At 36.7% G+C, this 26,635-nt stretch overlaps 1 protein-coding gene across 3 annotated transcripts in view; it reads right to left on the bottom strand.

Moving 5' to 3' along the window:
• unc5db (unc-5 netrin receptor Db) overlaps nucleotides 1-26,635 on the bottom strand; it is a 182,668-nt gene that overhangs the window by 55,841 nt on the left and 100,192 nt on the right. For all 3 annotated transcript variants that reach the window (XM_084115269.1, XM_084115268.1, XM_084115270.1), the window contains exon 2: nucleotides 8,206-8,421. In XM_084115269.1, coding sequence (XP_083971395.1) covers nucleotides 8,206-8,421 — 216 coding nt within the window. The remainder of the gene's footprint in view (nucleotides 1-8,205; nucleotides 8,422-26,635) is intronic.

Genomic DNA, 26,635 nt, shown 5'->3' with positions numbered 1-26,635 from the left:
GGTTTAGTATGTGTCACCTCTGTTGGATCTGTTGACTTAAGGCTTGCCAGTTAACAGCTATCTAAAATTGAATAGCTTTCCTTATGAATATTAATGGCACGAATTGTTCACCCACGCCCAGTAGTCCAACTGATTTGCTAAAAGTTAGACATTGATAAGCAAGTGCTATATCCATTGTAGGATTACCGCTTACCAGTTTGTTCAGTCTACTGCTTACGCTATTGGTTAGCCAAGGCTTTTACTTGGTCTTAAAGTTGTCTACACCAAACCAAAACTGGTTTGGTCAAAACCAAAAAAACACAATGATTACCTCACAAAAAGTGGAAAGGACTAACATAACATTTTTAAAATACATATGGCAAGGACATATTCTCTCCAGTTAAATGGTTGCTTCACCCCTTGCTATTAAAGAAGTCCAACAGTCTGAAACTTGAAAGGCACAGGTTTTGCAGGTCTGATTTAAATTTGTAATTTCTCATAATATCCTCCCTCTAAAAAAAATAAAACAGCAAAATGAAGGTTAATGCCCTGTACTTGTCCTCTTTCACTGCCCTTGCTTTGCAGTCAGCTTCCATTTGTTGTGCTGCAAAAGTCCTCTCTCTTTTTCTCTGTCCTTCATTGGCAGTCAGCTTCCATCTATAGCGCAGAGGCACTTTCTCAGAGAGAAGCTTTTTTTTTTCTGAGAAGCTGTCGCTAACAGATGTCAACACCACATCACATGTCAACTCTGACACGTCATAACTCGCAGTAGTCAGCTGGCTCTCTCTTCCATGACACAGAGCTGGACTGAGCCACATGAGCTACAACTGCCCTGAAGCTTTGTGCAGTCATTGAAAAATGATTTGAGACAGAGGAGAGAAGAAATTAGTATAAATAGAAAAGAAGTGACACAGTAACAGGGCATTACTCTTAGATTTGTGTTTAGGAAAACCTGTAGCACTAAATTCAAATATTTATAGGCACAATCACAATGAGTTTTTTAATGCCACATACTGATCCAGTCCAATCAGAAAAAACAGTATAACAAGCAAATGGAGTAAAATACACAAAGCAACACAGGATACACAATTCAAATTCAACATATTTATGCACAAGCAAGCACTGAAAAATATAAAACTATATTAGATATCTTTTAGATCTTAAGACGCATTCATTTTTTCAGTTTCCATTGAGTTACCAGCATCAACAGTAGCCACAGCTGATCACATTATAAACCAATATATGTAACACGGTTTATAACATTCATTATTCATTAAAAAAAACTTTAATGAAAATATTGAAAATTCAAATATGAAATGAATGAGACATATAATATGGCGCACATGATACGAAAAAAAAAAAAAAAACGGACTGCTTGATGAATAAATTTACCATAGCATGCGTGCAACAGTTTTGTATGTGAGACAGAGTCGTCTGTTTGTGTGAAGTGAGAGTTTGTTGCGTCTAGATATGCAACGCTCTGCTTCCATTGCATTCCCAAATATATTTGCACAGCAAAAGCAACTGTAGCTACTGCTTAAAGTTTGACACATTTGAGCGATAAAGAAACATGCATGACTGAGTAAAAGCACAGAATGCTATTAAGCACAATAAGGTGCGAAAAATAACTTAATGCAGTACTTGCATGCTGACTCAAGCTTTGTTTTTACTTTCACAAAGCAACAAAGCAAAAACAAATCAAAAAATCCTCTAAACCAAAAGATGTATGATTTCGCATTCAAACACACTGAAGCCTCGTCTTCGCTCTTTGCACATGCATATGACTTAGACGTTTGAGGAAGTAATATTCGATCGAGGTATTTTAGGCAGGTCTGGATCAGTGTTCTCTGCTATATAGAATAAATTGCTTTCTGGGAGACTATAAGTTTTGTAACTTTGCAGATCGTATTCATGCACAAACAGATACATAACATAGTTAAGGAAAAGGAAAACATTTAAAGAATCATATGACCCCTTTAAAGTATAATAGTGGAATATATAGCACAGTTTAAAATAATTCTAGGGGAAATACAATATGCACAAGAAAAATGGGCTCTGAGCAGCAAAAGGTTCAACATCTGCAGCACAAAAAGTTAACATACAGCATTTGTAATTTAATAAGCATAAATTATATAATGTTTGTTAATAGTATTGATAATTATTACATTTACCAGTATGAAATGAATACCAATTAATGAAAGCGAAACCAATTTTTTATGAGGTGCACTTTTTTACTTGATACAATTTACTAAGGTAAAGAATATGCTTATGAATAATTAATTTTGTTATATGACTTTTGCCCAGAAGGCCTAACTAACGAAAGCAGAACAAATGATGGCTGAAAGGCAGATGATGTTAGGTGAGTGCTAATAAACTGGCAAATTAACACATCCATATGGTGAATCCTACTAAGGTTGCCAAGCAACTTTATATTTTAGTAATATTAGTAATATTCATACAAAAAAATAAAGTGAATGTGAACATACTAATAGAAATGCTAATATTTAATATGCAAGTGTGTACAATTCTAGACATTTAATATGCATATGCCATAAAATGCAGGTTTTCTCAGTTGGACTTGGAAAGGAATAAAACAGCAGCCAATCGCAGTGTGAAAGCGAACAGCATGACATGACAACTACATCAGTCCCATTATAATCAATTAGGCTGTTCAATGCAAGAGCGATAAGACATACAAGAGTTTTTATTCTGTGTTTTATTATATATACTTTCACAGGTTTTGAGTGGATGACAGTTGCAATATGCTCATAATTTTCTCTCAATTGCGTGAGAAAAGCTAGGGTTTTGAGCAGGCAACAACTCTATCTGTTTGACAGCTGCATTACTATATTCATGTGGAGCTGAAAATAAAGAATGAAATAAAGGACTCTGAACAAAACCAAATGCTTTAATGTTGAAATAAAAATTGCTCTTTTTTAAGTTGCAAACACCACAAAGTATATTTCAGATCCTAGTTAACAACTCCCACTCATTCAACCCATAAAACTCCAGGAACATATTGAATTGATTCTCGACAATAGCAGCCATTAGAATGTGACACTCCATTGCAAAGAAGAAAAGCATGCAGACACACTGCCAGGGGCCAGATCTTGTCATTGTTAGTTTGTCACTGCTGCTTGGTCGCCAGGACTCAAGGCCTTCACTTCAGGTATGACAGGGACACAAAGAGCTCATTATCAGGTCTAGGCATTGCCTGTGCCCCCTATGATGTTTAGAACTTGTCTGGATCTGCCTCTTTCTATTTGCCTCTAATCTATAGACAGGAAGAAAAAGCTTTGTCTAGTTTCTGGTCACATTCAATTGGATCCTCTCTCCACCAACACTATCAACACAGATTTATTTTTTTTATTTTTTTTCCACAATCCACAGGTTATAATCCTAAATGGAGTAGTCTGTGGGGCTTATTTGTGTGCTGCTGCATAAAAGTTTCAGCTTGTCATTTATCGGTAAAGGACAATAATAGAGGCACAGCGAGCAGCGCGGCAGTCGTGTCTTCCTCCTTTGGCAAATCCGTGATAAATGACTTAGAGGAGGATGATTTTTCATAAGATGGTTATGCTCTATAACTGTTCTCATGGGCTGATACTGCAGAGCCTGTAACAAATAAAACCTGAGGTAGTTCTCCAGGATGAGGTTCATCGAACACCTTTGAACATTTCAGATCTCTTCCCCAGTCAACACTGAAGAATAAAAAGGAAATATATTACACGTTTTTATATATTGTTTCTTAAAGCAGTATTAATGCTCATGTTGGAAGGGAAGAGAGCATCTTGCTGTTTTACCAATCACTTTAAGACTAGCATAAACGAGACGTTTTTCAACTCCTGCTGTGCTACAATTTAGCCGAGCAAATTACTGAAGCACCAGGGATGCTCAGTAACTAGCATCATAAGCGACATTCATCACCTTGAGGGTTGGATTATTAAGGCATTCAGTACATCAGCAATTGATTTGCTGGGGCAAAAACCGTAAGAGAGCATATAATTAGCTGATGTATTAAACATGTTTTTGTCACTGATTATGGCACTAATGTGCAAAAATATTACACTGCACAGATATATCCATCCATTCATGGAATTCCGGCAATCATGGAATTCACAGCAAATTTGCAAGTACCGTCAATCACAATGTGTGCCTCCAAGCAGGAATAGATGGAGGCACTATCACTTTGCTTACAATAATTTGCAACAATAATAAACAACTTTGCTCATGAAAATTTCCACTGTGTATCAGAAGAGACATTTTATAAATAAAAGATAACTGTTAGCTGGTCATTAATCACAAACTTACCATTTCAAAGTTTGTGGTTGGTAAGATTTTTGAATTGTTTTGAAATAAGTCTCTTATACTCAACAAGGTTGCGTTGATTTGATGAAAAATTCGGTAATAATGTAAAGTATTATTACAATTTAAAATAACCAATTTGAATACATTTTAATACAAGTATTTAATAGAGCCATGTAATGATTATTATAGTGAAATGGATGGGCCTGAATACTTACATGAGGTCTATAAAATTGACAGTAATAGAGGACAGTTTTCAGGATCATTCTCATTAAATTGTCCATTTGTTAAGAGTGACTCAATATGAAGGCATATTAATTGTCAGTTCTCACCAATTCTTCCCATCTGTATTGCCAACAGAAGTGTTTGTAATTGCGGAATGAGAGGAGCAATATTTGTGTGTTGTAATAGGAACTTTATCTGCAATAAAACATATTCTAACTAAATAAACTTTCTGCCATTACAAACATTTTCTGTCACACCCATATGTGTGCGTTCACCAAATTGAGAACCACATTAAAGAAATGCCAGTTAATGCACCATGGGAAAATGTTAAATGAATTTGATACAGAGACACATTTGAGTTGATCAACACTGTCTCCCGTTTCTTTATGAAGGAGAAAATCAGCTATATTTATCAGCTATAAACATGACAGTCCCTTCTGCTGGCCTTCTGTCATCTGTTTTCTGTTCCTAACATAAGAGTGAACATAAATTAAGACTGGATTGGATTGGATTGGTACCTCTCGATCTGCACGTGAACTAAACTCAAGGGCAATGTGTTGCTGCTTATCTGTCTGCCTGGTAAATAAGAGATCTTATCTTCCGCTTGCGATGACATTGAAGACCCATGCTTTAATCAATAAAATCCAATTCTTTGTAAGATCTGTGGCTCTGATTAGCGTCCTCCTAATCCCATCACCCTTTTTGTTATCCATTATGGTGGCATGCTGGGGTGCTATAAAGGATGTCGTTATCACTGGTTATGAGTTTAGCACTGATGTAAAGCTGGCAATGTGATTGGCCGAATGGAGACGTCCTCTGGCTCTTCTAATTGCAAATCCACTTGGGTCCGGACTGATACATTTCATCGCCTTGGCAACACTGCAGGCAGTGAACCTGGTAATGGGGGAAGTATATTCTCAAGAGAGGAAATTACTGATTTCCATATTGTGGCTGGACAAAGGCAGAAGGCCAGTAGGCAACGGTGAGCAACCTGTCCTAAGACATCTGCTCTAAATCTGTTGTACAACAGATAGCAAGCTAGATAAAGAAACAAAACTTTAAGTGGAATGAGCATGTGACTTCCTAGAACCTAAAGCATGCTATTTCACATATGAAATGTGATCGTTGTGGTTCGTCATTTATGACCACTGGACCAGACTCAAAGTTGTAATGATGATATGTCCTTTGAGGGCAATAGTGTGATGAATCTGTGTGCAAGGATACGTGAAATGCAAATGCTCAAGGGTGCAGAAATAGGGGTGAGAAAACATGCTGCAAAGTCTTGAGCATGCATGTACAGTATCGAGATGAAACTGGGATCAGCAAGCAGAAAATCTGTGTTAAATCGGCCAGCTAGCTCACCAGATGAATCATCACCTAAATAATGTCACCTCCATCTTTACTGGGGACAAAATGGTTCCAGGCTTTTCTGACCAATTGCTAAGCATATAATCAATATAAAAGCAGAAATTGACCATCTTAAGATGTCCATTTCAGTGATTACATGCTGAATGTACTGTAGCTTCCTCTTCCTGTTCTAAGCCACAACAATCCAGCACTAACTGAGTACAGCCATATAAATGTATGTATTTAAATTAGTTATTAAATTACACTCACCTAAAGGATTATTAGGAACACCTGTTCAATTTCTCATTAATGCAATTATCTAATCAACCAATCACATGGCAGTTGCTTCAATGCATTTAGGGGTGTGGTCCTGGTCAAGACAATCTCCTGAACTCCAAACTGAATGTCAGAATGGGAAAGAAAGGTGATTTAAGCAATTTTGAGCGTGGCATGGTTGTTGGTGCCAGACGGGCGGTCTGAGTATTTCACAATCTGCTCAGTTACTGGGATTTTCACTAACAAACATTTCTAGGGTTTACAAAGAATGGTGTGAAAAGGGAAAAACATCCAGTATGCGGCAGTCCTGTGGGCGAAAATGCCTTGTTGATGCTAGAGGTCAGAGGAGAATGGGCCGACTGATTCAAGCTGATAGAAGAGCAACTTTGACTGAAATAACCACTCGTTACAACCGAGGTATGCAGCAAAGCATTTGTGAAGCCACAACACGCACAACCTTGAGGCGGATGGGCTACAACAGCAGAAGACCCCACCGGGTACCACTCATCTCCACTACAAATAGGAAAAAGAGGCTACAATTTGCACGAGCTCACCAAAATTGGACAGTTGAAGACTGGAAAAATGTTGCCTGGTCTGATGAGTCTCGATTTCTGTTGAGACATTCAGATGGTAGAGTCAGAATTTGGTGTAAACAGAATGAGAACATGGATCCATCATGCCTTGTTACCACTGTGCAGGCTGGTGGTGGTGGTGTAATGGTGTGGGGGATGTTTTCTTGGCACACTTTAGGCCCCTTAGTGCCAATTGGGCATCGTTTAAATGCCACGGCCTACCTGAGCATTGTTTCTGACCATGTCCATCCCTTTATGACATCCCTCTGATGGCTACTTCCAGCAGGATAATGCACCATGTCACAAAGCTCGAATCATTTCAAATTGGTTTCTTGAACATGACAATGAGTTCACTGTACTAAAATGGCCCCCACAGTCACCAGATCTCAACCCAATAGAGCATATTTGGGATGTGGTGGAACGGGAGCTTCGTGCCCTGGATGTGCATCCCACAAATCTCCATCAACTGCAAGATGCTATCCTATCAATATGGGCCAACATTTCTAAAGAATGCTTTCAGCACCTTGTTGAATCAATGCCACGTAGAATTAAGGCAGTTCTGAAGGCGAAAGGGGGTCAAACACAGTATTAGTATGGTGTTCCTAATAATCCTTTAGGTGAGTGTAGTTATCAAAGTAATGTTTAAAACATAGCAAATCACTTTTTGTTTGGCAATGCATTTACAGTATGTGACGGTGGCAAGCAAGTTTGCCTAAACTTCTCTGACTTTTCCCACATGTAAATGAGAAAATAATTTGTTGTGATTTTTCATTTTTCAATTATAAGGCCCTCAACAATTTCACAGCACAGCAATCACACAATAATGAACTTCCAGAAACAATTAAATGGCTCCTCCTGCCACAAAGCCGCCATGTGAGGCAAACACCTATGTGGACTAATCACGGTATGCATCAGAGGAGCTGGTGGATTAGGCGTTTTCTTTTTTTGGTAATACAAAAGCAGAAATCCTCTAATAAAAGCACTGTCGAGTGTGTACCTATGACAGTTCCTGTAATTCAGCCTAAATTGCACTGGAAATTATTGTAGCCGGCAAGTTGCCAAGGAAACATGAAATTAACTTTACAGAACTTACAAAACAACATTACAGCCGACTTCACAAGTAGAGGTGGGGAAGAAGAAAATTTTTTTTATATGAGGTATTTTTTAGCTACATTTTTTACAGTAATTTTATTAGAAAAAAAGATTTCCGGCGTATTGAAGCATTAGTCAGTGCACACTCTATTCCTTTTCAACCAACTGCACAAAGCACTGATGTCCAGTGATGCTGAATGAGAAACAAGTGAGTACTGTATTATATCACAGTTCTGAATCACAAGCATAAAGAATAGCAATGTTATTGTATCATGAGCTAACAGGTCACAGATTTAAGTGAATTTGAACTACAGATTAACCAATAGGCTTGCCTGGACATACATAAAATATTCCTTGGAAAGAAATGATTAAGTAGGAGACAGTAGCAGTAAGATCATGTGTGTCTTACCAGTGTTTTGGTCCATGTACTCTTGTGAGGTATGTTGATTCTGATGGACCCATTCCCCGTTACATTTGAAGAAGATCTGCAGGGAAGGAGTTGCACGGCAGCGCAGCTTGATTGGGTTGTTTTTGACTATGTAAGCATCCTCAGGCTCTTGCAGGAAGTAGGGTAATGTCCCACCAACTGATGACAGGGAATCGGCAAGGGTATCACTGACAGCTCCTGTGAAATCAATGAAAGCATGCAAGAAATGAGCACATTTCTCCAGCACATTTATTCAGAATTTAAAGAATCTTAATTTTAGGACCATTTTTTAATTAATTAACATCCCAGACACATCATTTATATGTGTGCCTAGTACTTACAATTATTTGATGAAATATCTAAATGTGGTCTGCATTTCATACTACTTCAGGTTTGGAAATATGGTGCTTTTTCCTCTGGGGAATGTTCTTAGCTTCCCATTGATTTTAAACTGTGTGCCAAAGAGACAATTGCACTAAAACAATTCAAGCCATTTTCTACTTTAAAAACGCATTAGGTTTCCCTGAGTGCTTTTGTGATGAAAAGAATAAAAGAATTAGTGATGGAAGAGGGTGCGACTGATTGCTTTGTGTTTGACTGATGAGCTAAAATGCACCTCGGTGCAGAAGAAAGTGAGAAAGCTTTTCTTTAGGCTAAGTGTTTGTTTTATTTTTCTTTCTTTCTGCTACCATTCTCTTTAAAGGAAGGAAGAATTAAAACTGTAGAAAAACCAATATAGAAGAAGAAAAATAAAACAGGTTAAGGGGTGTTGATGATAGAGGGAAGAAAACAGGATTTTAGAGATATTTTACATCCATGTTATTTTAATAATAGTAATTGCACACGCATCCCTTGGACTCTGGAATAAAACTCGCCGCTTTTGGGAGACCGGCTGTAAAGTGTTGAATACTGCAAAGTCTGTCAGATGCGTAAAGTCCCATGAAAGCCATTAAACAAGCAGCTAATTCAACTCTGCCCACTGAAATCTAATGGTCTTTCATTCTATACCACCTCCGACATTTGCCGTCATTTGAAATGGATTGGAATTTATGGAATTTAGGCAAAAACATACACACTGGGTTTCCATGTTTTATGGGGACTTTCCATAGACATAATGAGTTTTATACTGTACAAACCATGGCTCTGAACCGGTACTAGGAAACAAAAAAAACAGAAACGAAAGAAATTTTGACCTGAACAAACAAAAGTGAAAATGAAATCAAGTTTAAACATTTTAAACAGAAACATTTATTTAAAATGACCATTATACCGTTTAACGTTATTTTATCGTTATGTTTAAGATTTTAATTAGGCAGTCAACCAATCATGAATTCAAATAGTACGGCCTATGCAAATGTGGCGTTGACGCATCCAACGTGAATTAAATGTCCACTATCAGTTTTCTAGTTTGTTTTCTTTATTTTACAAAAGCACAAAGATTTTTGTTATTGTGAGTGTACACAAATAAAAGACCTTTCATAGTTTTGAATGTTGTGTTTACTCTTATCTGTATGACCAAAAATTAGCGAGTATTTTAAGTTCTTTCCAGTTTTATCTAGAAAAAATGCAAGTGATCGCGCCGGCACCTCCAGGTTAGTATGCATGAACATTTAGATATGCGACAATAACTGCGCACATTTATACAGGTTACCATTAGAGCGAGCAGCCATGTAAAGTGGCAAACGTTAGGCTATTATGTACACGGTTTAAATTCTAAGCCATAGTTAGGTTGATGAATTATAGGCGAACATTTGGATTTCTTGCCCGACATACTATAATTACATCATGATCTGTCTTTCATGGACTGCATGACTTCGCCACTTCCTGTGGATTTGTTTTTCTGCATCTAACTGACTAATTAAAATAAGGTCAACTAAGCCTGTTCTCGTAGACTAACATTTGGTCAACTATTAGGGGCATCCCTAATTTTTTTTTTTTTTTATATATATATATATATATTTTACATTCCTCATGGGGACCAAAAAATTACCCCACAAAGTCAAAGATTTATTTTATTGCCATCCTTCTGGGTTCCTCACAACGTAGGGAATACCTGAACCAACCACACACACACACACACACACACAGTATGTTTTGTGAAGAGCAGTTTAGTTACATACTATTTCAGATTTTATTTTATTACTTTAGATACTGCAAGAGAACAGATTTTTAAGAAATTTATACTTTTATTCACCAAAGATGCATTAAATTGATCAAAAGTGACAAAGACAGTCATTTATAATGCTTACAAAAGATTTCAATTTCAAATAAATGTTCCTTTAAACTTTCTATTCAAAGAAAAAAAAAAATCCACAAATATTAAGCAGCACAACTCTTTTCACCATTTATGGTAATAAAAAATGTTTCTATGAATACTAAATCAGCATATTAGAATGATTTCTGAAGGATGCGACAGTTGTTTTAATTTGTAATATTTCACAATATAATTGTGTTTTTGATCAAATAAATGCAGACCGAAAGACATTATTAAAAAATCTCCAATAATCATTTGATAACTATAGTACAGACTATAATCATGCACCCCTAACTGCAACCAAATTTATGTAAATGAGCATTGTGTAGACTAGCATTGGAAGTACAAACAGCAAAACACCACCTCATATAGTTAGATACCACTGTCTGGACGGCTACTATAATAACCCAACAGCGTGAATGGCCCGGTGACCTTCCAGTGATTTAATTGCAGTCAATGTGAACAGCACTCAAGCGTCATCTCCCTAGCTTGTTTGTGAGAAATTTAGTGTTACAATTGCCCCTGGTCTCTACTACTTAACTTCAATCTTTAGACAAATGCACTGTGATTAAGAGAAAAGCAGAGAGCACCATTCCCCTCTCATCTTACATGATTTTCTTGACAAGCTTTTCTGAGGGGCAAAAATTTGCTGAAGAGTGGACATGTTAATTATGTATAAAATTAAACATGCCAACAGTATTTAGCCTCCAATTAAAAAACCTTCGTTGTTGAATGCTCTTTTGCTGTGTATTGAAAAACAGCTTGAATATGCACGAGAAGAATGACATTATTCAGAGTTATATTCCTAGGAGTGTGATACCTAGTTCACAGTGAAGTGCATTCAGATATTTGCAGAATCACCAAGTGGAAAAGCACAGTCACACTATATGTCAGGAGAATGTCACAGATCACCCCATGCCATGGGTAAGGAGGCAAAAGCAGGAAATCTTAGATGCACAATATTACACTGGGTTTCAAAGTTCAAGGTACAAAATATGGAGCTCACTCTAAATAATTCAAAAATGAAATGTTACTCTTCCTCTGCAGATGTTTGCTGGCAGTCTCATAGTGGGAAGGAATTTGTCTTGGTTGCACAGATTCACTAGGGGGAGGGGAAACCCACACGATTACACCAGTTTTTAAAGCATATTTGACTTCAGATCCTTCGTGAATTCTGGATGTTTTTGACCCCCATGACTAAAATTGAGAAAACTGTGAAAACTGTGAAATCTTTGATGTCAAAATCAGTTCACAGCTGTTATTTATTCAGTTTAGTATGGGGGTGATAACAGTTCAAAATTCTGGAAAGTATCACATTCACAGTTTAAAAAATTATTTTCTCTATGCATATAGACCACTTCGTAAAGCTTGTTTGAAAGACAAATGGATTTTAACAGAACAGGCCTGAAGCTTAAATCACATCAGTTCCCTTCCATTGTGTAAAAACGTGAATATCCACAGCATTTTGCTCCCAAGTGAAAGAGAAAGAGGACACAATCGTGCTGTGCAGTGTTGCAGATAGGTGGGTGACAAGAGCTGAATACGGCGGCATCACTTCCCTCCGCTACAGAGGGTCGATGGTAGAAAAGGCAGCCACAACCTTTGGACAGAATTCATTATTCTTCTTAGAATCTGTCTGGATCTGCCACTACAAAACCGAGTGCATCGCTATATTAGCTTGTTTCATGCAAATGTCTACCCTGCACGTCACTTGGTATATCTCCAATTTAAATGGTTCCAGTTAATTTAGTATTAGAAGTACAATTTCCTGTGAGTAGTCTGCTCCTTTCTATACCAGCACAAACACACTTTTTCCCCATATCTGTTGCTCAAATTTCAGTGATGAATAGAAGGAATAACCTGAAATTACTCCTGATCTATCTGCTGCTGTAAAGAGAGCATAAACTTTATTTTATCCAAACTGCCTTGCAATGAATTAAACATGAATCAGACAATTCAAATTGAGAATATGAGAACATTTAAATAGCTTTAAATATGAGAACATTTTGAAAGATTTAAATGTCATATGCATGTTATGTTTTTGACCTCTTGCTCTGTCATCTAAACGCAAAAGTCTATTGATCTGTACAAACTGATACCATCAATTTATTTGTAGAGCAGAAGAGCGACTTAAAATGCTATTTTACATTATGGGTCAGTGGGTGAATATGCAAGATCACTTTGTACTTTGACTTTGTCACTATTATATTTAAGCAATTACGAGATTAATTACTATTGACTAGTCACGAGCAAACCTGCATGTATGCTGGTTCAGCGATGGAAGGAAAGGCGTTTTAAAGGGATAGTTCACCCATAAATGAAAATTTTGTCATTTGCATTCTCTCAATGTTGTTTCTGTGTGCTTTTATTTATTTAGATGAAAAACAAAACAAAGAGGAGTCTTCATTCAGCTCGTTTTCACTGTTTTCATAGTGACCTTGTCTGTTACGTTAAAAGAATTACAGACACTAAAAAAACAAAAATCATAAAAGTATGTTGATATTACTTGTGCACTATGTTCAAAGACTTCTAGGCCTGGTTTCACATACAGGGCTTACATTTAGCCAGGATTAGACCTTAGTTCAATTAGGACATTTATGTATCTTTTTAAACATGCCTTAGAAAAACACTACAGGTGTGCATCTTGAGACAAAACAAAGGAAAAGTCCTAAAATTTAAGTCAGAAATAACAGCAAAGACCAAAAATCGACTCGTTTTCACTTGGTTGATCAAGTTAATAAACTTTTTATTTAAATTTTTTTAAGAATCAGAGTTGAACTCACTCAATTAATGATCCAGTCACAGAAGTTCTACTTTTAACATCTCACTATTATCAGTAAATAAGAATTAAAACATTTCTGACACAAAACTTTGCATGGACTTTTGCTAGTTTCTTAAAATGTTTGTATTTTAATACGTGAAAACGACATGAGGGTGGGTAAATAATATGTGAACTATCCCATTTATCTTCTAGGAAAATTTAATCAACACCAAGTTCAGCAGCAAGACAACAGTACAGTTGTCCATCATAAAACACACCTATTATAAACACCTTCCCATTTGCAGATTCAATGATGAACAGTAATGAAGTATAAAATAATGAAAAGGAGGTGTGGAGGTTAATGGGGTCTTGCATATATCCAACTAGGTTCGAGTTCACACTGATTCCCAGAGTGCTAATTGTTGGCCTTATCCTTTTAGCAATGCCTGCACACTTACTGCAATAAAAGGTAATGGATAATTGGCACAATCCATGCTCTATAAAAACAGAAGCCATTCTGGCTGCTATGATAAATTAAAGCATAAATTAGCATAAACGCAAGTCCTAATAACTAACAAGCAAGCCACAAATAAGGCAATCATTTACTCATGCTAGTAAATTTTACTACAACCTCAACCTGCAAAGAAGGTCCACAGCTTGTCCAATAGTTAGCAGGTAGAGAGGTATATAATATAGGTAATTCAGCAGGCGATTCAAATAATGATGAGCGTTTCAGTAAAGACTGCAAAAACTGCATAATGATATGTGTTTATCACACTCTTATAAAAACTGCAAACCATGCGGCGGCATCACACCAGCTCCCCAGAGTTTTTTTTTTTAATATGTGTGTTTTGTGCACTTCTCGCTTTCAACTCAACTGTCAGTTCATTACATGCAGTATAATATGCTCTGTTTTGATTGTTAAATCGTGGCCTTGTCTGTCTTTAGTGAGATTTATCATTTAAGTTAGGGCTGCACGATTAATCGAAATGAAACCGTACGCGATTTGGCAAAGGCTGCGATCATTTTATGTGCAGCTTGCCAGTGCAGCAGGACTCAGTGATGAGTAGTGAATGCTGCTCCATCTGAAAGCAAGAGGGCGCTCTCGCGCAGACACTCCAAATATGCCCCACAGAAGTAGATAAAGCAGATCATTGATAGTAATAAAATACAGAAATGAAAGTTTATAATATCAGGGCAGTTATATGTATTTGAAAAGCTTTAAAATTTGTATTATTTTTATAAGCTTTTTGTTTTGTGATCTCATGTTTGAAAGAGTTTCAAAGTATATTGTGAGATCGGTGTTATAAAAGGTAATATACGACGGTTTCTTTTGAGTTATTTTTGTCTTATGAATATAAAACTTCGCCAAAATAATTAAAAGATTAATGATATCATTTTGTTTTTCAGAAAAATATGGGTTTTGAAAACAAAGTAAAATGTCATGAGGTTCTAAATTAAGAGACCTATTTATTTTTTTGTCATGTCTATTTTAAAGGAGCATTCCGTAAGTTCTGAAATTTCTAACCGTTACTGACACCAGTGGCCGTTAGAGGAACTGCAGCCAGTCTCATGCTCGTTCTCGGTGCGCACGCTCGTACGAGCACGACCACATCAACCAGGGTTGCCGCGGCAACCACTGACGGCTCATCGAGATTCACCACTCACCAGCATAATGTTTGAGGTAGGAAAAGTTACAGTACTGTAAGGTTATTGTTTGACAGACCATATTTTAGTAAAATGTTGCAGTGCTGCTTTATATTATCAACTAAAGTCTACTTCTAAAAGTATTTTAACACAACACTGTAACACACACTCCCAGCACTCACAGACCCCTTATTTTGACTATTGTAGAGTAACGCTAAATTATATAACTGAGTTGAAGACGTTATGCTTATTTTTAGATACAGTACAATTACTATTATAGTTGTACTACTATACTATTTTGTAGAATAGCAATAACATTATGGTATTAAAGGTAAAGGAACTCTAACCTTGATGTATGAGCTTGTCATGCTTTATTTTCATTCAGAATACCACATGAAATTTTGCACTAAAAACACTTGTCATAGTAAATAATTCGTTTTTTTTTTTTTTTTTACACTTCCGAGGAGTGTCGGTGGGTGTCTGAGTTGTGCTGGGGGCTGGTCGCTTCTTTCCATCCGCAGAGTCCATTTGAAAACACCGATTGCCGCTGCTTACTATAATGGCTGCCGTGCCGTACGGTTGTAAGCCCAAGTAGACGAGAACGCGCATGACGTCACATTTTGTGAATTTTCGCGCCGATTCGGGCCCGACTCCTCCACACACGATTGAGCCTACAGGCTGATAGAGGCAACCGTGGTGGACAGTCGAGGTGTCATTCTTTTTATTACATCATGGTTGGCTCAAACATGTACAAATGAAAACTCTATCTTAAAGATTTTTTTAAGTAAAAACCTACGCAATGCTCCTTTAAAGTCAGTCCAAAAAGAAACAGAAAAAGGGCAATACAAAAATAAATATTCAATATCTTCAAGTGATGTGTTACAAAAAGTAAATTTATCACAAACAGTATGAATATATCTACTAATGGCTGCATTTACAGGATAACATCTATGAATAATTTTGTACATTACTTATTTTACTTTATTAGAAGAAATAACCCATTTATAGGGTAATGTCCAAATGCTGTGCCAAGATATACAATAAGGTTTAAGCCATTTTGATTTACAGTGCTATGCATAAGTTTAGACACCCATGCTAAAGTTGACTAAAAAAAGGAATAAAAAATCATCTTTTGGAAATTGAACTTAATGCCTTAATTAAAAAAATGAGGAAAAATCCAACCTTTAAGGACACCAATTTTCTTTGTGAATGAATAATGTATCGTAAATAAATAAATGTTCTTCCTTAAAAAGTCTGGACACCCCTATGTTAAATTCCCATAGAGGCAGGCAGATTTTTATTTTTAAAGGCCAGTTACTTCATGGATCCAGGATACTATGCATCCTGATAAAGTTCCCTTGGCCTTTGGAATTAAAATAGCCCTACATCATCACATAGCCTTCACCATACCTAGAGATTGGCATGGTTTTATTTCAGTTAGCCTAATAGCTGGTTTAATTTGCATTGAGAGATGATCTTATGGAAAGTACTCCATGCCAATCTCTAGGTATGGTGAAGGCTATGTGATGATGTGGGGCTATTTTAATTCCAAAGGCCAAGGGAACTTTATCAGGATGCATAGTATCCTGGATCCATGAAGTAACTGGCCTTTAAAAATAAAAATCTGCCTGCCTCTATGGGAATTTAACATAGGGGTGTCCAGACTTATGCACCCTGTAGGAAGAACATTTATTTATTTACGATACATTATTCATTCACAAAGAAAATTGGTGTCCTTAAAGGTTGGATTTCTCCATTAAGTTCAATTTCCAAAAGATGATTTTTTTATTCCTCTTTTTAGTCAACTTTAGTATGGGTGTCTAAACGTATGCATAGCACTGTACATGGAGGACTGGACACTGGACATAACATTAAAGGAATTTCTTATAAAATTGTTATTAAAACTTTTATCAAATAAGGAGAGACCATTTACAAAAAGTTGAGTATTTTGTAAGGTTGCATTATTAATATCTAAGTCTGAGAATTTGGTTAATATTATGATGCCATTAGGGATAGCCTTAATTACTTTGTTAAATTCTTTTTCATTTACAAATAAACCATATTTTGAAATAAAATTAGGGTACGTGTAAAATTGCCCATTCTTGTCAATAAGCTGGTTTACAATTAAAATGTTGTGTCAAACCCAATTCTCCATGTACAATGACTTCTTATTATGAATTATATTACCATTGTTCCATATAATACACCTGCTTAGGGCTGGGAATCACTGGGTACTTCACGATACGATACGATACGCGATACATTGTTCACGATACCGATAATATCACGATATGGCGATACTGCGATAATCGATATATTATCAGTAATAACTCACAATATATCATGTTTTAAGAAATAAATTTATTTTATTTTTTATTAGGAAAATGAATCTCCATTTATTTTTTTGGATGAAACAATAACAAAAACAACTTGTGTCTTATCAGTTGCAACAAAACAGTCACAGACACTATTTTTGTTTTGCTCGCAGATTATTTTTTTCACTCGGGAGAAATCGAGTGGAATCGGTGATGCTCGCATGGTCGCGGCTCGCAGCGTGTGAGAGGAATTACAAGCCGAGCCGAGCACGTTACGAGCACCTCCCGACCTCCCGATCATTTTTAAACATGTTTAAAAAATTCGGGGAGTCGGCCCGATTTTCACCAGCTGTCCCCTATTGCCAAATCATACACAACCACGTCGATGGGGCTATACCTCAGTGGCAGCAACCATACAGCATGCGCATACACTGTCACTGTCACACACACACACACACACACTTCTCTCTCTCTCTCTCTCTCTCACAAGTTTTTATGTTGAAAGGAATGGCTACTGTTCTCTGCTTTTCAACAAATCATTTGCACACACATTTATGTCATTTTTCTATCTGAAGCTTTGCCTGCATGCATGCAACATGACGGTCTCTGTGTTTAGCGCGAAAGCCCACGTGATTGCTGCCGGCTCGGGATAAAATTCATGCAGGATAGTCGTGCCGTGTACCAGCTGCTTTGACGCGATTATCAGTTAAACTGACTCGCAACGTGTGCAATATCTCACGACCTCCCGAGTGTCCGAACTCGCACCGTGTACGCCCGCCCTAACGGCTTTTAAGATCGATACTTGGCAAGAGCGCATCGAGAATCGATCGTGGGAGTAAATATCGCGAGATATCGCGAGATATCACCATATCGATATTTTGGCGCACCCCTACACCTGCTAGGAGAAAAATTGTGTTTGTACAAAAGCGACCAGAACAGAAATGCTTGTTTGTGATAATTGGCCAAAGCAATTGTAAGTTTACCAGATATATAAGGACACTGCAACAAACAATTTAATCCCCCAAGTCTTTCAAATAAAAATATGGGACTATATTGAAAATACTTGTTTGATTTTTTTTTTTAAGTTTAAGTTTTTAAGCCAATTCATTTTTAGAATTTGGTTGAAAATAGTAAAATTAAGAACATTTAACCCACCATCAGATAATTTATTAACAAGGACACTTTTCTTAATTTTATGAGGTCTGTTTCTCCAGATGAAATTAAAGAGTAATTTATCCATTTGTGAGCATATATCCTTTGGGGCACTAAGTGAAGAGAAAAGATATGCTGCTCTCGAAAGACCTTCTGCCTTACTCAATAGAATTCTCCCTTGAATAGAAAGATCTCTTGTTAACCATGAGTTATATTTCTTATGTATTTTTTCAATAACAGGTCTGAATTTAGAGTTGATCAGTGCATCAGTGGTTTTAGAGAAGCTATTAATCATATTTAGAGCAAAAGGTACCTCAGAACTATCACCAAGAAATATTGTCGTGTCATCAGCAAGTTGCGATATTTTTAATTTGTCTTTCATGAATTTCAATTCCTTTAAAGGGGTGTTGGTTTATCATATTACTTAACACTGGAGCTACAACTAAAAAAAGGAATGCAGAAATTGGGCTGCCTTGTCGGATGCCTCGTTTATTTCAAATCTGGGAGATGTTCCGTTAGCAAGTTTAATAGAGCTATTACTACCATAGTACATAGTTTTTACACTTTTTTATGAAATATTCAGGGACGTGCACAGGAATTTTGAGGGGCAGTTGCTCTGACCTGAAAAATCGTGTGATTAATCGTGCAGCCCTAATTTAAGTTTTTGATGACTTTTTGATTCTCTCCATGGTTTGCTGGATTTCTGTTCTAACAATGTCATATCCTCCATGATATAATGGAGGTTAGGCTATTTTGTACAGCTAATTCTAGTTGAATTATTAGTCTGATTCATAAAATTGAGCTTACTTGTCATATTTTCCTGCTAATTTATTGATCTTAATCTCTTTCACCCACATAAAAACACAAAAACAATTGAAATTATGAAAAATACTTCTTTTTTTTTTCAAGCAATCCATTTTTTAAATAAATAAACAATAATTTAAAAAAACTGCTTATTTAATTTATTTATTATTATAAATGGATTTCGGAAGGATCATGTGCCATTGAAGACTGGAGTAATGGCTACTGAAAATTCAGCTTTGCCATGACAGGAATAAATTACATTTTAAAATATAATAAAAGAGAATGCAGTTATTTTAAATTGTAATATTATTTCACAATACTGTTACCTACACATGACCTTTTTACTGTATTTTTTATTTTTAAAAATGCAGCCTAGGTGAGCATAAGAGACTTGTTTCAAAAACATGAAAAAATTACCCCTAACTTTTCAATATGTATGCTCATTTAAAAAAGAAACTAAATGAATCCTTTGAATAAATAAAAAAAAAACAGAAAAAAAACAGACCTTTATATGTCTTTATAACAACCAAAATGTTTCACAGTGTTTCTGTCAGACTGATGTTGTTGACCATGACTGAATTCAGTCATTACGAGTCAGTGCAACACTAAACCTCTCATTCTAATAATTTTAAAGCACATTTCCAAATAGCTCATAATGTGTCAGCAGCAATTCCCATGCCAGCTATTTTGGCCTCTCCAGCTTCCTGTAATGAAAGTGCATGGAAAGCAGCTTGGCTGGTGGAAGTGGGTTACATGGAAATGCATTTGACACATCAGTCTTCATCACCAAGCACCCACTTGATGTAGTTACACATCACGGTTTCAGCACATGCACCAAAAGCCCCTGCCCTTTAAAACCATGCACTTTACTTTCTCACCCAAGCCTCTCATGGATTTCAGAAAAGGGTTTGACATGAGAGGAGGAGAGTGTGTGTACAAGTGAGCATGGGGGGGTTATATGGTGAGAACTCTGTTGGATTTCAGCAAGCTGAGGATTTTAAGGCAGAAGTGTCAGAAAGAGTCAAGATAATCCCAGCTGGGTGAAAGGATGAGAGTGAGAGAAAGGAAGTGTGACAGAAAGTGAGAAAGCGTTTAAAAGGGAAGGAGGCTTTTGGGTTATAATTGATGTCTCAAATATCCCTACTGTTCATTCAATCACAATCCACGCACTGTCTACATGTAGGGCTGTCCCTTTACGTTCGAAAATCGATTGCACAATCGATCGGACCAACCAACACAAGTTTCGAAAACGAAAATAGGGAATCGATTTTAACGGTCTTTTCTCGGAGCGCGTCCAGGTCGTCACGATACGCCCGCAGCGAACGCGCGTCACACAGCAACTGCAGGCTCTGACAAGCACACATAACAGCAAATTATACTTCTGCATAATGTGCCTCTTTTTACTACAAAAATGTGAATTCTGTTGGTATTCAGACTACAGATTCACGGCATACAGATTTGAAATACAGCACGAAACTTCACGCCAATAAATCATAAGAAATATTGCTGACTTGTGCGCGTCTCAAGCGCCCTCTTTATGTTCATCCTAATGCCTGTTAGTTGTCCGTGGATTTGCCTATATTTGGCGTTTAAATGGAAACGTCTTTAGACATGGAAAATCGATTTTACAATCGATTCAATGAACACTTATGTCTCAAAAATCGAACAGGATTTTTTCACAAAAGTGACAGCCCTATCTACATGGGTCAAGGAAAATATGTGTTGCTGTGTTGCTGCCTTTAATTAACAATAAAGAAAAATAGTAATACTATTAAAATGATTCATTGTTAGTTTCAATACAAAAAATCCAATGTTTCCAATACAGATATAACAGTGAGGTTCATTAAATCCAGGAATAAGGTGAAAATAGGTTAGTTACACACAGAAATCACATTCAATTATGAGTGAACTATTCCTTTAAAATATAAGCAGCATTCATTTTATTTGTTGGTATTTTCTTTACCAGTTGGTGGAGTGTTCTCAAATTGCTCAAGTTCCCTCCAGGAGGAGAAAGATATGACAAATTCAAGTTTTCATTTTAATTAAACAAAGCAATGCTAAGATACCAGCTCATTCTCGATTGGCGTCCTCGTTGCCAAATTTGTTGATGCGCTACACATGAATAGTTTGGTCAAACAAAAATCTTAACCGGCAAGATGTATGCTGTAGGCCGGGCATGTCAAAAACAATAAGTGTTTGACAATTTCAAAACTGTGAAAAAATCCAGCTGGGCAGGTACTGACCGTATCTAGTTGGGTGGAAATACCACAAGGATCACTGAACCTAGCATGAACCAAGGAATCGTGGAAGAATTTATCTTTTTTGATATCCACAAAATATGTACATGAAAATGTAAATGGTTGGTGGTGCTAGATAGATGGTTTGAGACTCCAGATGGATAGATTAAGTTTTATGGGCCAATAGTCTCTCAGCCAGCAGAATATTAAAGAAAACCAACAGAAACAATACCAAAGGTGTCGTCAAAAATCAGGAGACAAAGAGCAGGGTCGGAAAAAAACATTATGGAATTGTTTGGAAAATAGAGATCCTGTTAACATAAATTAATTGAGGGACCCAGTGGGCTTTGATTATTTGATGAAGATCTTTAGAGCACATGACATTTTATGTCACTCTATGCATCTAATCTCGACAAACTTTCTGGCTTATTACCACTGAAGAAATATGCTTTCATGGTAATTAACATCACACTCATGCTGAAATTGGTGATCCTCTCATGCTTAGATGAGAGACACTTCATTTCCATTTTGATAAGTATCAACATTTTCAGCTGGTTTCTGGTCAGACCATGACAACATCTTAGGAAACTGAACTACAACTATCAAAAGCACCACAGCCAAACCATATAGTACAAACTGGGGCTAAACGGGAGTTAAACTGAGCAAAAGATGGAGTAAACCTAATGTCCAAAATACAGCCCAGACGGGGATTTTAAAAAAGAACATTCTTACTTCTGATGCAATTTTAGCTGTGAGTTGAGAAGCGATTGTAACAGCTCTGTCAACCATCTACTGTCCTGCATCCTTCACTAATGTGACAAGGAACAAAAAGGTTGCGACTGCAATAAGATGACTGCGATGAGCACATGGGCCTTGAGGACAAGGCTGACATGCTGTCTCTGCATGTTACTGATGGTAAAAGCAGAAAGCTGTCGAATGCTACTACTTAGATCATGTCACTTGTCAATACATAAATATTTTATAGCAAGTGGCGACCAAATGACAGGATGAACCTGTTGGTGACATGTTTGATGAAGGGCATAGATTATTTAGAGGCTAATATAGGAAGAGAAAAACCAGACTCAGCTCTTACAAACTATACAATCCACAGAACAAAGACCAATAGCTGCACACTTATACAGTAAGCTTTAAAGTCCCCCTGTGGTGAGCTTTTAATGTTGTGTATATGTCTATGTGGTGTTTTTAATATGCTTTAAGACAAACCATGTGCAAATTTATAAGTCAACACCATTGCTGAGTATTTTATCCTTAAAACTGCAGTGAACCAAAGACAGTCTCAAAAACACGGTTTGAAATCACTGGTGTTTATGACGTCACAAACTACCTTGTAACTAATCACGTCAATGTGTGATCCTCAACGAGTGGATCTCTGAGCTGGTGTGAGTGAGTGGAGACGGAGCTAATTTGCATAATCATAGAACAGCGTATACTAAATGAGGCAAGAGTTTAGAGTTATATTCAAGCTATTTTAAAGGACAATTCCGGTGAAAAATGAACCTAGTGGTAATTAACACATGGTTACCGAGTCGATCGTTCCCTGGGATGCGTTTTCATGAAAATCGAATGTAAAGAGTTTTATCTCTAAAAACAGATTAGCTTATAACGCTAGTATATGGGGCACAAAGTAAGTAAAAGTAAATCGCTAGTTACATGCAAACCGAAGCATTGAGAACTTTGTAAGTGTACAGACAGTTTAATAAGAAGATACTTTATAAAGACAGAACATTACGCGTTTACAGGCAGGCGTCATCTTGGAAAACAGTCTCAACTAATCGAGTCATGAACGCCGTGCTAAGTGAGCTGGTCGATAGGAATTACGTTTGTGAAATCTAACGTAGCGCGGCGTTCGTGACTCGATTAGTCGAGAATGTTTTCCAAGATGCCTGCTGCCTGTTAACGCGTAATGTACTGTCTTTATAAAGTCTCTTCTTATTAAACTGTCTGTACACTTACAAAGTTCTCAATGCTTCGGTTTGCATGTAGGGACCCTCATTATGCTACCGTGTTAGTGTGAGGCTATTTTGAGCCTTGTTAGTGGTATTAACTAGCGATTTACTTTTACTTACTCTGTGCCCCATATACTAGCGTTATAAGCTAATCTGTTTTTAGAGATAAAACTCTTTACATTCGATTTTTATGAAAACGCATCCCAGGAAACAATCGACTCGGTAACCATGTGTTAATTACCCCTAGGTTAATTTTTCACTGGAATTGTCCTTTAAGGCATGACACATTTTTTAAGGAATTTTTTCTTTTTAAATATGGCATTTTGGTGATCAAAGATGAGTTTTAAGGGATACAATTATTGACTACAGGGGGACTTTAAGATATATACTGATGAAAAACAGATAAACATATATTTTGTAATGATATCAAACACACAGAGCACAACATTAACAATTGTTTAGAGAGAATACTACAACATCAGTGACAAGAGTAAAATAAAACCGTACTTTCCAAAACCTTCACCTTCTCTGTTCCTCTATGGTGGACCTATCAACATCTGGTGAATAGTCTAAAATGACTACACTGAATAATTAATAAATAATATAATTTATATTATCTAAATAATTTTTAAACTTAAAAAAAAAAAAATGATACTGTGAGTAACAGACTCACCAAATAGCATCCTCTCCAACTTGAGTGTTTGAGAAATATAAAATCTGTTAATTTACAACTACATTGCATTTGACTGAAGTGGCAGAGTAAGTGAAAATGAGACAAATAAAGGGAACCGTTGCATAAATATACACCTTTATAACAAGTTTTATATATGCATGTTTGCTACTATCCAAATTGTCACACTTTTTTCCTTTAAAAGAAATGAGCTATTCAATCAAAATAAATATATCTATTTTTATAATGCAAGTTACATATACATACATATACATATATATATATATATATATATATATATATATATATATATATATATATATATAAATTATTTGAATATTTTGTCAGTTTTAATATTTCAAAGTTGATGTATCTTTTTTACAGATTTAACAAAGGCAAAGCAAAAGCAAAATCTTTTTAAAAAATCGTTTATAAAAATCTTTTATAAAAAAAAACAAAAACAATTTCCAATAACATTTCAATTATAGTAACTTTATTGGGTCCAGGACAACTAAATAAAAACAAATATGCAAAAAACAATAAACAAGTTGGCATATGGAATTAATTGTACAGGGCTTTCATTGTGAGGTTGAGTTACGACCTGAGGAACATAAAACCTCTTCAGAGTTCTCTCTGTGTGTGTGTGTGTGTGTGTGTGTTATTAGACGAGCTCCAGTTCACGTGCCGGCGCCTCCGTGTCCTGATTATCTTTTTTCTAATATATTTACTTCTTATTTATTAAATCCAGGCAATTGGTTGATGAAACATTGATTAAAATTAAGATACAATTAATACAAAACGAAATTCACTTTAAAGATAGGCTTTGTGCTTTCTGTTTTTTGGTCTCTGTGAAAGTTTTAAAGCAGTCTTTTAGTGCCGCTTTCAGAGCGCTCAAGTCCGTAACGGAGAACTGTCCCATCTGTAACATTGTTTTTTTGTTTTTTTTGTGTGAAATAAAATTCTAAATAAATGTCCAGTGCGACTTAGGCTATATGTTTTTTCTTCTTCATGACGCATTTTTTGACTGATGCGACTTATACTCCGGAGTGACTTATAGTCCAGAAAACATGGTAAGTTATTTATTCTTTCTGTGCCGCCCGGTACCAAATGTCCCACAGACCGGTACCGGTCCGCGGCCTGGGGGTTGGGGACCCATGCTCTAGACAACAACATCCATTAATCAAAAGTCTTGTGGACACATATTTAGTATGTGTTTTGTGGCCTTATTTCAGAAACTTTAATTTTTAGTTTTTTCAATAACCATGCATAAACATTATTCTCTCAAAAATACAAACATGTACATACATGTTGCTCACATATTATGGTAGCCCTTTTTGTGCTAAATAGAGTGTAATTACACCTTTGCCATTAATATGTTTATATAAGCAACTGAAAAAAGCACAAATGTCAGGGCATGTCAGAACATCTCAAGGACCCCAAAAACCCCTTAGACCCCAGAGGGTTAAAGAGCTAGGCATGTCTCGCTAACCATATGTTTCCTTAGCCTGGCTCCGCCCTCCTGCGTACTTCCGCTAAATTTTATTTCCCTTCAGTACTACGTCTGGGATTGTGGTGTATTCTTTGGTTTTCTCCGGCCAAATTTTTTGCGGCCCAATCAGCGAACAGAGGGAGTGGCTGAGAACGATGACGTTGATGTTGTGCGTTAGTTTGAGTTGTAGGGTTACGTCACGACCAAAGGTTAGCGATTGGTTATGGCAGATCCAGAGTGACTCTGGGCAGATCCAATAGTTTTAAACTTCAACAGAATACCCGCCTACAAGGAAGTTAACGCTTGTCAATGGAGAGAGGCCAGACTCTCTGTACAAATGAAATGTACGAAAGTCTGGTAGAACCAGGCTAATGTTTCCTGACCGCTGCACTAGAACCTGCTTAACTACCCCTGGATGGCAATCACTGTTCTAAAGGGTGGCTGCATGTCATGCAATAGAGAAAATTCACAATCTTTGATAAAATCTATAAACTAAATCTGTTGAGATTTCAAGTTATAGAAGTACAACCCACAAAACCCCCCAAACAGCTTTACACATTCAAATGAGTCTGGGCAGACTTCATTTCCTCCAGATAATAAGTCCAACACTCCTATTTTCACTCGAAGAGAAAGTTTTTGTTTTAGTTCCAGTTTTTTGCTCACTAACAGATGTGGCCTGCATGTTAAGAAAGTAGTTTCACAAGCTGAACGTATGGTCAGAAGTGTGAAAAGCAGCCAGTACTTGAAGCTCACACAAAAGCCTTCTCCTTCACTCACTTTTTTTCTCTCTCTCTCTCTACTTCACAGATCTGACTCTACTCTCAATTCCACACAATCAGCACTCCAGTCACACTTTTTCATTGTTGGGCATTCATTACAGGTGTCATTTTACCTTATCAGCAACATTAGTTCTCGGATTTGTCTGCAGTGACAAAGAGGAGTTTGCTGGCTCCCTCAACCCCTCTCACATTTGCCTTAGACTGCACTGATGCCCATCTGCTCTCCAGGCACTAGGAGCCATCAAACCAGCCTGGCAGAAGAGATCTGGGACAAAAAGCTCTGCTGCATCAACAATCCTCACAGTTAGGCCAGGGTTGACTGCCTTTTAGTGGCTAA

Source organism: Abramis brama (assembly GCF_963993115.1).
Source record: "Abramis brama genome assembly, chromosome: 5".
In the NCBI taxonomy this organism is placed as follows: Eukaryota; Metazoa; Chordata; class Actinopteri; order Cypriniformes; family Leuciscidae; genus Abramis; species Abramis brama.
The sequence above is the reverse complement of the archived record's forward strand: the minus strand, read 5'-3'. Positions and strand labels throughout refer to the sequence as shown.